Source organism: Pipistrellus kuhlii, unplaced genomic scaffold (genome assembly GCF_014108245.1).
Source record: "Pipistrellus kuhlii isolate mPipKuh1 unplaced genomic scaffold, mPipKuh1.p scaffold_m20_p_114, whole genome shotgun sequence".
NCBI classification, from domain to species: Eukaryota; Metazoa; Chordata; class Mammalia; order Chiroptera; family Vespertilionidae; genus Pipistrellus; species Pipistrellus kuhlii.
Window position 1 is genome coordinate 186,720 of NW_023425421.1, and position 12,840 is coordinate 199,559.

The window sequence follows — 12,840 nt, forward strand, 5'->3', positions numbered from 1 at the left end:
CCTGGGTTTCTCAGTAACCTTTGAAGTCCTTTGGAGAATCTTCCCTCCCCCCTGCACCCTCCCTCCCTTCCTCCCTCTCTTCTTCCCTCCCTCCCCGCTCCCTTCCCTGCAGGAATAGGACAAAGAGCTACTTCTCCTTCACCAAGGCCCGCCATTTGCCGCATCTACTCTGTGTAATTATTATCTTTACTGGAAACAGCTTATTTTTATATCGGCGGAACTATTGGAGGGCACACAGCAGGCAGACACTGTGTCTCTAAGTTCAGTGTGTATTTTCCTAAAAACAAGGCCATTTCCTCCCCCTCCCCCACCCTTTATCCTCACCCAGGAATATGCTTTTATTGATTTTGATAGAGAGAAGAAGGGAGAGAGAGAGAGAGACATCAATCAGTTGCCTCCTGTATGCACCCCAACTAGGAATTGAACCAAAAACTTTTTAAAAAATATATATTTTATTGATTTTTTTTATAGAGAGGAAGGGAGAAGGATAGGGAGTGAGAAACATCGATCAGCTGCCTCCTGCACACCTCCTACTGGGGATGTGCCTGCAACCAAGGTCCATGCCCTTGACAGGAATCGAACCTGGAACCTTTCAGTCTACAGGCTGATGCTCTATCCACTGAGCCAAACCGGTTTCAGCGAAACTGTTTTGGTGTGCGGGATGATTCTCTAACCAACCGAGCCACCAGCTGCGGCTTTTTGTCTTTTGTGTGGTTACTAGAGGCCCAGTGCATGGATTCATGCTCTGGTGGGGTCCCTCGGCCTGGCCTGCGCCCTTTTGGAACCTAGGACCCTCAGGGAATGTTGGAGAGCTGGTTTTGGCTCAGTCCTCACAGCCCCGATCCAGACAGGAGGGAGCCTGATCCTGTGGGTTGAGCATCTGCCCCCTGGTGGTCAGTGCCTGTCATAACAACTGGTCTATATATATTGTAGATGCTCTTTGATATACAGCGGGGCTCGTTTGCTTCAGCTGTGTCCAGTTTTAGGTTGTATTTCACGCCCATCCTTGCTGGCTTAGTGTTCTCTATGGATGTGTAAAGCTGGAACAGGGTTCCCAAACCAAAATCACTCCAACAGGCATCCCAGACCCAAACACTTCCTCCCCCGTCTTCCATGTCTTCCCGCCCAGGCCCTTTGGCTTCCGGCTACCCCTCCGGGGTTTCTTTCTTTTTTCTTTTTTTAATATTTTATTGATTTTTAGCAGAGAGAAAGGGAGAGAGATAGAGAGCTAGAAACGTTGATGAGGGAGAAACATCAACCAGCTGCCTCTTGCACACCCCCTACCGGGGATGTGCCTGCAACCAAGGCACATGCCCTTGACCGGAATTGAACCCGGGACCTTTCAGTCCGCAGACCGACGCTCTATCCACTGAGCCAAACCGGCTTCGGCCCTCCTGGGTTTCTTTTTGCAAAAGTAAATGTGTGTGCGTGTACATGTATACAATGTGTATGTATGCAGTGTGTACATGGTTATGTATGTATGCGTGCATGTTTGTGCATTATTATTATTTAAAAATCACTTATTGATTTTTAGAGAGAGAGGAAGGGAGAAAGAGAGAGAAACATGGATGTGAGAGTGCAACATTGATCGGCTGCCTCCTGCACGCCCCCTCCCGGGCATTGAGCCCACAACCCCGGGCACGTGCCCTGACCGGGAATCCAGCCTGCCACCTTTAGGTGCGTGGAACGACACCCAACCAATGAGCCACACTGGCCAGGGCTACCTGTGTCTTACTAATACACACATGACATACTGTGTACACACACGAGTGTGTATGTTACCAGTATGTGTGTGTCTACGTACATTGTACATGCAAGAATGCATGGACACGTTGTGCATGTGTAGAAATAAACCGTTGCCTCCCTTCTGACTCAGGAAAGATCCCTTTTTACTCATAAACTGCAAAGACATTTCTGTGGAAGCAGAAAACCGACGAGTATGGTCACACGGTGAGAGTCTCACACACAGCCCTGGCTGGTTTGGCTCCGTGGACAGAACGTCGGCCTGCGGGCTGAAGGGTCACAGGTTCGATTCCGGCCAAGGGCACATGCCTGGGGTTGCAAGCTCCATCTCCAGGGGAGGGCGTGCAGGAGGCAGCGGATCCCTGATTCTCTCCCATCACAGATATTTCTGTCTCTCTCTCCCTCTCCCTTCCTCTCTGAAATCAATAAAAAAATAAAAAAGGAACGTCACACACACCGATGTCTGAGCCGGAGCAGCAGAGGTCGAGGTCGGCGCGCTCAGGCGTCCGCCGCTGCGGGATCAGCCCTCGGCGGCAGCCGCTCCTCCGCGGGGCTTTCCGCCCGCTGCCCGCCCCGCAGCCCCTGGTCCGGAAGCTCCGCATCCCCGGGCGCGGGACTCTGCTTCTCCGGGGAGACGGGCGGCCTGGGACAGACCCTCCGCTTTGTTCCCGCAGGAGATGCACTTGATGCGGCACACGCTCAGCGCCCTCACCGTCTCCTCCATCACCGCCTACTCCATCAGGTAGGCCGCGCTTCCACCGGGCAGTGTGTGTGTGTGTGAGTTGGGAGGTGGTGGGGGGTGGTGGTGATGGTTCTGAACCCAAGAAATGGGCCATCAGAGCCCATACTGCTTTTCATGAGGCGGCCCTTTCTCTGGCGGCCCTGCCAGAAGCCGGGGGCGGGGTCCTGCGGGGGGTGGGGAGGGGGTGTGAGATCAGTCTGAGAGGGTGGCCTGAGACAGGGCCTCTGCGTCTCCTGCTGCTCCTGGGCTCCCTCTCTCCTTCCCTCCTCTCCTCTCCCTCCCCTCCCCCTCCCTCTCCCTCCTCTCCCTCTCCCTCTCCCTGTCCCCCTTCCTCTCCCTCTCCCCCTCTCCCTCCCTCCTCTCCTCCTCCTCTCCCTCCCTCCTCTCCTCCCCCTCTCCCTCCCCTCCCCCTTCCTATCCTTCTCCTCCCTCTCCCTTTCCCCCTCCCCCTCTCCCTCCTCCCCCTCTCCCTCTCCCTCTCCTTTCCTCCTCCTCTCCCTCTCCTCCCCCTCTCCCTCCCTCTCCCTCAGACCCAGCGCCTTCTGAGCCCCCGCCCTGGGGTCTGCACCCAGATGGCTTCCTGCCTCTTCTCAGGACCCCGTTCCTGCCTCGGGACTTCCTCCTGACGGTGGTGGCTCCTGATTCCTCCTGCCTCCGGCCGGAGCCACGTCTGTCTTGTGGTTTCTGGGAGGTGTCCCGAGGCACAGACAAACTTGCCGGCTTTATTTTTTATTTTTTTTATTGTAAATGTATCTTTATTGATTTCAGAGAGGAAGGGGGAGGGAGAGAGAGAGAGACATCAGTGAGGACAGAGGATCATTGATCGGGTGCCTCCAGCACACCCCACACACTGGGGACCAAGTCTGCAACCTGGGCCTGGGGCCTGACCTGGAGTCAAACCGTGACCTCCTGGCTCATAGGTGGACCCTCCTCCACCGAGCTGGGCTGGGGATGCCCGGAGCCTCCGGGAGGAGGGTGACAGAGTAAGCCTTCGAGGACTTTGAACAGAGCCACGAAGCTGGTGCTCTGGGCAAAGGCGTGGAGGTGGGAACGGAGCTCCCACCGACCCCTCCGACTCTGACCCTGTGGTCTGCGAAGTACGACCGGGCACTCTGCACGCACAGGTGGCTGGGCTACATGTAAAAGTCTAGCAGCTACGGCCTGGCCGGGTAGTCAGGTGGCTAGAGCGTCGTCTCGCTACGCCAAGGCTGTGGGTTTGACCTCCATTCGGGGCACATGCAAGAAGCAACCAATGAATGCATAACCAAGCGCGACGACAAGCCAATGTTTCTCTCTCACACATAAGTAAATACATTTTTATTTTATATTTTAAATACATTTTTATTGACTTTAGAGAGGAAGGGAGGAGAGAGAGAGAAACATCAAATGATGAGAGATCATATTGATCGCCTGCCTCCTGCACGCCCCCTACTGGGGATGGAGCCCTCTGACCAGAATCGAACCGGGGACCCTTCAGTCGGCAGGCTGTCGCTCTATCCACTGAGCCAAACTGGCCAGAGCTAAATAAATAAAATTTTAAAAGCAGCTTAGAGCTGAAACCGGTTTGGCTCAGTGGGTAGAGGTCCCAGGTTCGATTGCTGTCAAAGGCATGTACCTTGGTTGCGGGCGCATCCCCAGTGGGAGGTGGTGCAGGAGGCAGCTGATCCATGTTTCTCTCTCATCGGATGTTCCTAACTCTCTACCCCTCTCTCTTCCTCCCGGTAAAAAATCAGTAAAATATATTTTAAAAAATAAAAATAAATAGCCGAGACCGGTTTGGCTTAATGGATAGAGCGTCGGCTTGGGGACTGAAAGGACCGGGGTTCGATTCCGATCAAGGGCAAGTACCTTGGTTGTGGGCATATCCCCGGTAGGGGTGTGCAAGAGGCAGCTGATCGATGACTCTCTCTCATCGATGTTTCTAATTCTCTATCTCTCTCCCTTCCTCTCTGTACAAAATCAATAAAATATATATTTAAAAAATAAAAAATTAAAAAAAATAAAAAGTAGCTTAGAAGCTACCTTCTCAGATGTGCAGCCAGGGGAGGCTCAGGAATGAGGCTTCTAGGGGCCCCAGAGTCCTAGCAGGGTGTGTGCACAAGTGCTGGTGACACCACCTACCTGTCCGAAATGAGGTCCTGGGCGGCCCAGCCCCTTCCAACTGCACGCGCCCCCTCCCCCCCCCCCCCCCCCCTCACACACACACTCCAGCTCGCTGATCTCATCACCTGGCTGTCCCCTTCCAGGCCTGAGTGTCTAACTGTATCGCCAGCCTGCCCCCTCCCTTCTCCCCCCCGCCCCCGCCCCCGTGCCAGGCGCCCCCCATAACGCGGGGGCCCTGCCCTGCCCGGGGGGCCAGCCAAAGAAGGGGGTGCAGGCGGTAATAAAGAGCAGGAAGCTTTTCTGTGAGCGGAAGGAGTGCAGTCAGGGAGACGCAGGTTCAGGCAGCGGCTCAGTGGCTCTGGAGAGAACAAAGGGCCGGTTTGTACCTCGAGGCAGAAGCCACAAGGCTCCTTCCCGCGCAGAGGCCGGGGGCTGGGCTCCCGGCGCGGCGGGGAGGGGACGCCCGGTCCCTGCGCCTGGAAGCCCGCGCGGCTCCGGGCGGCCTCAGGCTCGGCCTCCGACCCCGTTTAGCAGCTTAACAGCCGCCCCGGGACCGAGGCAGAGGCGCCCGCCCCGCCCCATAGCCTCAGAGCCGACGTGAGCGGCTCCCCGAGCCACGCCGGTTCCACTCACGTCACTGTCTCCACGGTCAGCTCGTGGGCAAGGCCGTCAGCCCCTTACCGGGCCTGGCACCCCCGGGCCCGACTCCTGCCCCTCCTCGGGAACCTAGAAAGTTCTCTGTCTTTTGTGACCTCAGGGGAACAGTACACTGAGTCTGCCCCGCCCACCCCTGCGACCCCAGGTGGACCCCGCCCATCCACCCCGCACCCCAGACTGCGCCCACCCACCCCTGCGACCCCAGGTGGACCCCGCCCATCCACCCCGCATCCCAGACTGCGCCCACCCACCCCTGCGACCCCAGGTGGATCCCGCCCATCCACCCCGCATCCCAGACTGCGCCCACCCACCCCTGCGACCCCAGGTGGACCCCGCCCATCCACCCCGCACTCCCAGGACTGCGCCCACCCCACCCCTGGGACCCAGGTGGACCCCGCCCATCCCCGCAATCCAGACTTGCGCCCACCCACCCCTGGGACCCCTGCGTGGACCCCGCCCATCCACCGCATCCCAGGACTGCGCCCACCCACCCCGGGACCCCTGGTGGGGACCGCCATCCACCCGCATCCCAGGGCCTGCGCCCACCCACCCCTGCGACCCCAGGTGGACCCCGCCCATCCACCTCCGCATCCCAACTGCGACCACCCAACACCTGCGACCCCAGGTGGATCCCGCCCACTTCCACCCCGCACCCCAGACTGCGCCCACCCCCCCTGCGACCCAGGTGGAACCCCGCCCATCCACCCCGCACCCCAGACTGCGCCCACCCACCCCTGGGACCCCAGGTGGACCCCGCCTATCCCCAGACTGCGCCCACCCACCGGTCCCCGGGACCCCAGGTTGATTCTAACCCCGCCTCTGAACCCCCCACCCCGCGCAGGGAGGAGGCCAAGAGCAAGATGAGCATGCTGCGGGAGCGCGCCGACAAGGAGGGCGTCCAGAACGAGACGGAGGTGCAGATCCTGCAGCGCCAGATCGCGCACCTGGACCAGCTGCACAGCTTCCTGCAGCTCAAGAACCACGACCGGCAGGCGGACCCGGTGGTCCTGGAGAAGCGCGAGAAGCGCGGTGAGGCCGCCGCCCGCTCTGCGCCCCCCTCCCCCCCTCCCCCCAGGCCGGGCCGCGGAGAGGGCGGGGCGGGCGCCCGTCTCCGGTTCTCAGGGCGCACGGCCCGGGCCTGCAGGGGGCGCCGGGGAGCAGGGGCCCTGGGGCTAGTGGCCGCGGGGGGGGGGGGGCGCTCACCTTCACGGCCCCGTGCCCCCAGCCGAGAGCCTGCGGAAGACGTCGCAGGAGAGGCTGGTGCTGCGGTACGAGGACACCCTGAGCAAACTGTACCACCTGACGGGGGAGAGCGACCCGGAGCTGCTGGTGAACAAGTACCTGGAGAGTGAGTGCCCGCGCTGCCGGGAGGGGGCGGTCGCGGCCCGCGCACCCCGCTGTGCCTGGTCCCCGACGGCCCTGGGACCCTCCGCCCGCCGCGGGGAGGAGCGGGCGCTCCCACAACCTCCTCCTGTGGCCGCCTCTGCGCCACCCCACTCCTCTTGCTTCTGCCTGTCCCCTCGCCTCTGCATCTCTGTCCCTTCCGTGGCTGTATCGCTGTCTTTGTTATTTGTTATTTTTATTTTATTGATTTTTCACAGAGAGGAAGAGAGAGAGATAGATAGAGAGTTAGAAACATCGATGAGAGAGAATCATTGATCAGCTGCCTCCTGCACACCCCCTACTGGGGATGTGCCCGCAACCAAGGTACATGTCCTTGACCGGAATCGAACCCGGGACCTTTCAGTCCGCAAGCTGACGCTCTATCCACTGAGCCACGCCGGTTTCGGCAGCTGTCTTTTTTATTTTTTATTTTTTGTCTTGTTTTTGTTTTAAATATATTTTTACTGATTTCAGAGAAGAAATGAGAGAGATATAGAAACATCCATGATGAGAGAGAATCATGGATCGGCTGCCTCGGGCACCCCCCCCCCCCCCCCCCACGACTGGGGATGGAGCCCACAACCTGGGCATGTGCCCTTGGCCAGGATCAAACCGGGGACTGTGTGGCGGCTGTCTTTTTGTTTCTGTTGGGTTTCTCTGGGCTTGGCCTGTCTCCTGCCTCCCCCATGCCCTGCTCCTGGGCCCGGGCCTCGCTCTCCGAATCTCCCCAGCCCCCTTCACCCTGATTCTCCCCTGTGTCCCCGCCGCTGCCTGCCTGTCTCCCTCACATCTACTCTGGGTCTTTGTGTCTCTCTCTGCGGCTCTTTCTCTCGCTCTGGCTCTCCGTTTGATTCTCTGCGTCCCCTTTCTCTGTCTGTGTCTCTCTGTCTCTATCTGTGTCTCTCCATCTCTGTCTCTCCGTCTCGCCTCCGTGCTGTCTTTCTCAGCACCCCCCTCTCTGTCCGGAGCCCCGCTCCTCTTCGCTTCTGGTTCTGTATCTCCCGCGCCTCTGACTCTGTGTCCCGGACCCCCCCTCCCCGCCCAGTGGAGGAGCGCAACTTCGCCGAGTTCAACTTCATCAACGAGCAGAACTCGGAGCTGGAGCGTCTGCGGGAGGAGATCCGGGGGGTAAGGCCCGCGCGTCCGCCTGTCCGTCCGGAGCCCTGCCCCTGGCCTCGGCCCCGCCCCCTCCTCCGCGGGCAGCCGGCCCAGCTTCGCCCTCGCCCGCAGATGCGGGAGGCCATGAAGACGGTGCACACTGGCCACCTCGCCCGCCGCTCGCTGAAACAGGAGCTGCAGGCTTCGGTGCTGGAGCAAATAGCGGAGCTGCGCTCTGACGCCGACAGCCTGGAGGCCCGCGCCCAGAAGCTGAGGGAGCAGGTGGAGAAGTTCAAGACCGGTGAGCACCTGCGCCGCCTCTTCACCGGGGCGCACGCGATGAGCACGCGGCGGGGCCAGGCCTCTGCTGGCCATTGGGAGAGTTCCAGGTGTTACCCTGTGCACTCACTCACTCTCCGCATATCCACCATCCATCCATCCATCATCCATCCATCATCCATCCATCTAGTACCCATCCATCCATCATCTATCATCCACCCATCCATCATCCATCCATCCATCCATCCATCCGGTATCCATCCATCCAGTATTCATTCATCCACCCATCCATCATCCATCCATCCATCCAACCATCCATCATCCACCCATCCATCATCCATCCGTCCATCCATCCATCCTTCCATCCATCTGGTATCCATCCATCATCCATCCATCCATCCATCCTTCCATCCAGTATTCATCCATCTATCCATCCATCCAGTATCCATCCATCCACCAGTATTGATCCATCCATCCATCATCCATCTATAGTATCCATCCATCCATCCATCCATCCATCTAGTATCCATTCATCCTTCCATCCATCCATCTAGTATTCATCCATCTATCCATCCATCCCTCTAGTATTGATCCAGCCATCCATCCATCATCCATCTATAGTATCCATCCATCCATCCATCTAATATCCATTCATCCTTCCATCCATCCATCCATCTAGTATTCATCCATCTATCCATCCATCCATCCATCCATCCATCATCTAGTATTGATCCATCCATCCACTCAACTAGTATTCATCTATCCATCCACCCATCCATCTAGTGATCATCACCCATACACACCCTGACCAGGGATCAAATTGCAACCATATATATATATTGTATGTTGCCGAAACCGGTTTGGCTCAGTGGAATGAGCGTCGGCCTGGGGACTGAAGGGTCCCGGGTTCGATTCCGGTCAAGGGCACGTACCTGGGTTGCGAGCACATCCCCAGTGGGGAGTGTGCAAGAGGCAGCTGATCGATGATTCTCTCTCATCGATGTTTCTAACTCTCTATCCCTCTCCCTTTCCTCTCTGTAAAAAATCAATATATATATATATATATATATATATATATATATTTTATTGATTTTTACAGAGAGGAAGGGAGAAGATTGGTTGCCTCCTGCATGCCCCCCACTGGGAATCAAGCCTGCAACCCGGGCCTGTGCCCTGGCTGGGAATACAACCATAACCTGCTGGTTCATAGGCCAATCCTCAACCTCCCCAGCAGGCTGGCCCGCCGGCCGGCCGGGCTCAAACTCAAAACCTCATGGTGTGTGGGACGGTGTGCTAACCATGGGACCACCCGGCCAGGGCCGGTGCAGACTTTCTCGCTGAGCCTCGGTGCCTTCATGAACAGCAGAGCAGCAGTTAACTACGGGACATAGCACCCCGCACCGCCCTCCTCCCGGTGGGTCATGATAATGGCTCACCCCAGCGGTCTCAGGCACCTGGGTGTGAAAACAAAGCCAAGATAAAATTTTAAAAAAGAAGAAATTAAAAAAAGAAAAAAGAAAAGAAAAAGAAAACAGAGCCGGCCGCCTGCGGGCGTTTCTTTGGAGAGGCCCTGAGCTTCTGAACCGATGGGGGCTGGGCCGTCCCTGAGCTGTGTGTGGGGGTCTCCCCGGGAGGGTGCCTTCCGCTTGTCCCTGCCTCCCTCTCGGTCCGCCTTCCGCGGCGCCCAGCCCGTGGGGACGCCTTCCAGCTGCGGTTCCACAGAAGAGGCCTGGGGACTGGGGCGGGGAGAGGGCTGGCCCCGGCGGGCACCGGATTGGACAGCCTGTCCCCCGCCCCCTGCCCCCCGCAGCCATCCAGCAGCTCTTCGCCAAGGCCCGCTGCGACAGCACCATCATCAACGACCTCCTCGGGGTCAAGACCTACATGCGGGACCGCGACATCGGCCTCTTCCTGGGCCTCATCGAGAAGCGGCTGGTGGAGCTGCTGACGGTGCAGGCCTACCAGAACGCCCAGGTGGGGCCGGGAGCCCCAGCCCGGGGGCGGGGGGGGGGGGGCGGGGGGGGGGGGGGGGGGGGGGGGGGGCGGGGGGCGGGGGGGGGGGGCGGGGGCGGGGGCGGGCCTGGGCTCACCCCCGCTCCCCCCTCCAGAGCTTCACCGTGTCCAGCTTGTCCATCGCCGCCCTCACGGTGCTGGGCCAGAGCCCCGAGGACCAGCCCAAGAAGGTGGCCCCGCCCCAGCTCCCCGACAACCTGTAAGCGCCGGGGGGGGGGGGGGGGGAACGGGACCGACGGCGAGCAGGAGCCTGGGGGGGGGGGGTGCAGAGGGGGCTCTTTGGGACCAGAGGGAGGCTGTGGCTCTGGGGGAGCAGGTGATGGATGGGATGGGCGCTTCGGGGACCAGAGGGGGGGTGAGGAGGGCCGTCCCGCGGACAGAGCGCGGCCACGGGTCACGCCGTCCGCCCCGTGTGGGTGCAGAACGCAGCCCCTTCCTGCCGCGCCCCTACTTTAGGGAGGAGCCCCCGGGCTTTGAGGGCAAAGAGGACTATCCCCTGAGCAAGGAGGAGCTGCTGAGCTACGTGACGAAGTCGGTGAGAACTGAGAACGAACGGGCCGCCTGAGCTGGCGAGGGCGGGGCTCAGCCTCCTGGGGCCTCACTCACCCCCCCCCCCCCCCCGCCCCGCCCCAGATGGAGGCGCGGGAGCTGGTGCGGGAGCAGCACCAGAAGGAGATGATGGAGATGGCCAAGAAGATGGACAGCAGCCCGCCCCTCCCGCTCCCGGCCACCCACAGGGCCAGCTCGGGCACCCCGCTGGCCCTCTCCCGGAGCCCGAGCACCGGGCCCCCGTCGGGCCTGGGCCACCGGGCCAACGGCATCCTGGTGTCCAGCCGCCCCCCCAGCTCCAACGTGGGCCACGTCACCTTCGGCGAGCCGGGCGGGGCGGGCCCCGCCAGCCAGGCCTCCAGCGGCGGCCGCGTGGCCTTCCGGCCCGTCAGCTCCAGCAGCTACCTGGGCTCCAGCGGCTACCTGGGCTCCAGCGGCGGCGGCGCCGAGAGCGCGGGCGGCCTGCCCAGCAGGGGCACCGGCTCCGAGTCCAGCCCGGGCCCCGCCTCCAGCCCGGGCCCCGCCTCCAGCGCGGTCAGCCAGGAGTCCTGAGGCTGCAGCCGGCCACCCACCCCCTCCCTGCTCTCTGCAGGGCGACCCGAGCGTTTCTGCCCCCTGTTGCCCCCCTCCGCCGCCATTGTGCCTGCGACTCCACCTTCCTCTCCCAGCTCCACCTCTGCTCGTGTCCACCCGGCCCTTTGCCACCGGCTCTCCCTCACCTCCTCTGCCTCCCGGTTTCTCTCTCTGTTCCCGCTCTGCCTTCCCTCTCTGTCTCCCCGGCTCCTGTTCGCAATGGTTTCCCATTCGCAGTGTGTCTGTCTCCTCCAAAGTCCGCCCCTCTCCCCATCTCTGCCGACTTCTCCGGTTCTCCTCCCTCCTCCTGTTTCTGCTTCCCTGTTTCTAGTTCCTTCTCATCTCCATTCCCCAGGCTCTCCCGGCCGAGGTCCCTGTCTCGGTAGCTCCCCATTCCTCGCCCTTCCCGTGAGCCCCCAGTACCCAGCCCGAGGAAAGAATCAACCGGGGCAGAAAGTTCAGGAAATAAAGGGCAGAGCCCAACTTTACCCCAGCCTGGTAACAAGTGTCTGTGCGAGAGAGGAATCTAGACACGGCTGTTTCTTGAGCTCCAGCCCAGGGGGAAACTCATGGCCCTATTCATTCATTCATTCATTCATTTTGTTGAGGCCTCCCCATTTCAGGCTCTCCTGAGAGCTGGGCACTGTATCAGTCAGGATAGGCTGTTTTGCTGCAGTAACAAACAACCCCAGCATCTCAGTGGCTTAAAGCAACAAAGGTTTACTACTGGCCAGAGTTGGTGGCCTATTGGGGGTCAGCTCAGGGCTCTGCTCCTCCCATCTGGTGTCCCAATGGCTGTCGCTGGGAAAGAGAAAACGACAAAGCTGCCATGACTTCTCAGTCTCCGGCCTGGACACCACACATATCACGTCCGCCCACAGGTATTGACCCCAGCAGGTCAGGTGACCACACCACTCCGAAGGGTGGTGGGAAGTGCTGTTTGGAAGGAGAGGAAAATGGATGTTTGTGGATGCCCTGGGCCTGCCCCCGGGTCACAGAGAAGGTAGATTGTGTCCCTTGCCTGCTGTGGGCCGGTTTGGGAGTGAGGATTCCAACGTCACAGGTAACGCTTTCCTGCCATTGTCAGATGTCCTGTCACACATTTTTAAAAAATAGTTTTGATTTTTAGAGAGAGAGGAAGGGAGAGAGAGAGAAACATTGATGTGGTAGAGAAACATCAATTGGTTGCCTCCTGCACACCCCCTTCCCCCACTGGGGTCAAGCATGTAACCCAGGCATGGGCCCTGGCCGGGAACCGAACTGGCACCAGACAACACCCAACCAACAGCCACACCTGCCAGGACACCCTGTGGACATGTAACGCCACCAAATCAAGACGGAGAACCCATCCCAATCCAGGAGGTAATGCTCCGGGTCCCCTTCTCCTCCAGTGGGTCCATAACAGTCCGTACCTCCGAGGAATTTTTTTGAAAATGAAAAGAATCGGTGCACGCAGTAAATGCTAACACGTCTGTGATTCTGAGTGTGATGACAACAAATTAAGCAGTGTTTCCTCACCTGTCAGACAAACGGGTTGCTCTCCCTTCACCTGACCCTCCGACCAGGTAAAGCTTATCCAGTGGTCTGCCGGTAAATGCGTAACAACGGGCTCTTTGGGGAAAAGTCCTGATTTGTAGTGTGGACCCGTTCCTGGGGTGTAACAGTAGCCACCTCCCATTCCTTTTGTTCCTCGCGAAGAC

At 59.6% G+C, this 12,840-nt stretch overlaps 1 protein-coding gene across 1 annotated transcript in view; it reads left to right on the plus strand.

Annotated features, from left to right (window-relative positions):
• The window catches only part of ODAD1 (outer dynein arm docking complex subunit 1), a 28,206-nt gene extending 15,366 nt beyond the window's left edge, over positions 1-12,840 (plus strand). Inside the window, exons 7-15 of the mRNA XM_045579766.1 lie at positions 2,418-2,485; positions 6,087-6,274; positions 6,471-6,593; positions 7,674-7,756; positions 7,859-8,027; positions 9,816-9,979; positions 10,114-10,217; positions 10,475-10,553; positions 10,652-12,840. Coding sequence (XP_045435722.1) covers positions 2,418-2,485; positions 6,087-6,274; positions 6,471-6,593; positions 7,674-7,756; positions 7,859-8,027; positions 9,816-9,979; positions 10,114-10,217; positions 10,475-10,553; positions 10,652-11,119 — 1,446 coding nt within the window. The 3' untranslated portion in view covers positions 11,120-12,840. The remainder of the gene's footprint in view (positions 1-2,417; positions 2,486-6,086; positions 6,275-6,470; positions 6,594-7,673; positions 7,757-7,858; positions 8,028-9,815; positions 9,980-10,113; positions 10,218-10,474; positions 10,554-10,651) is intronic.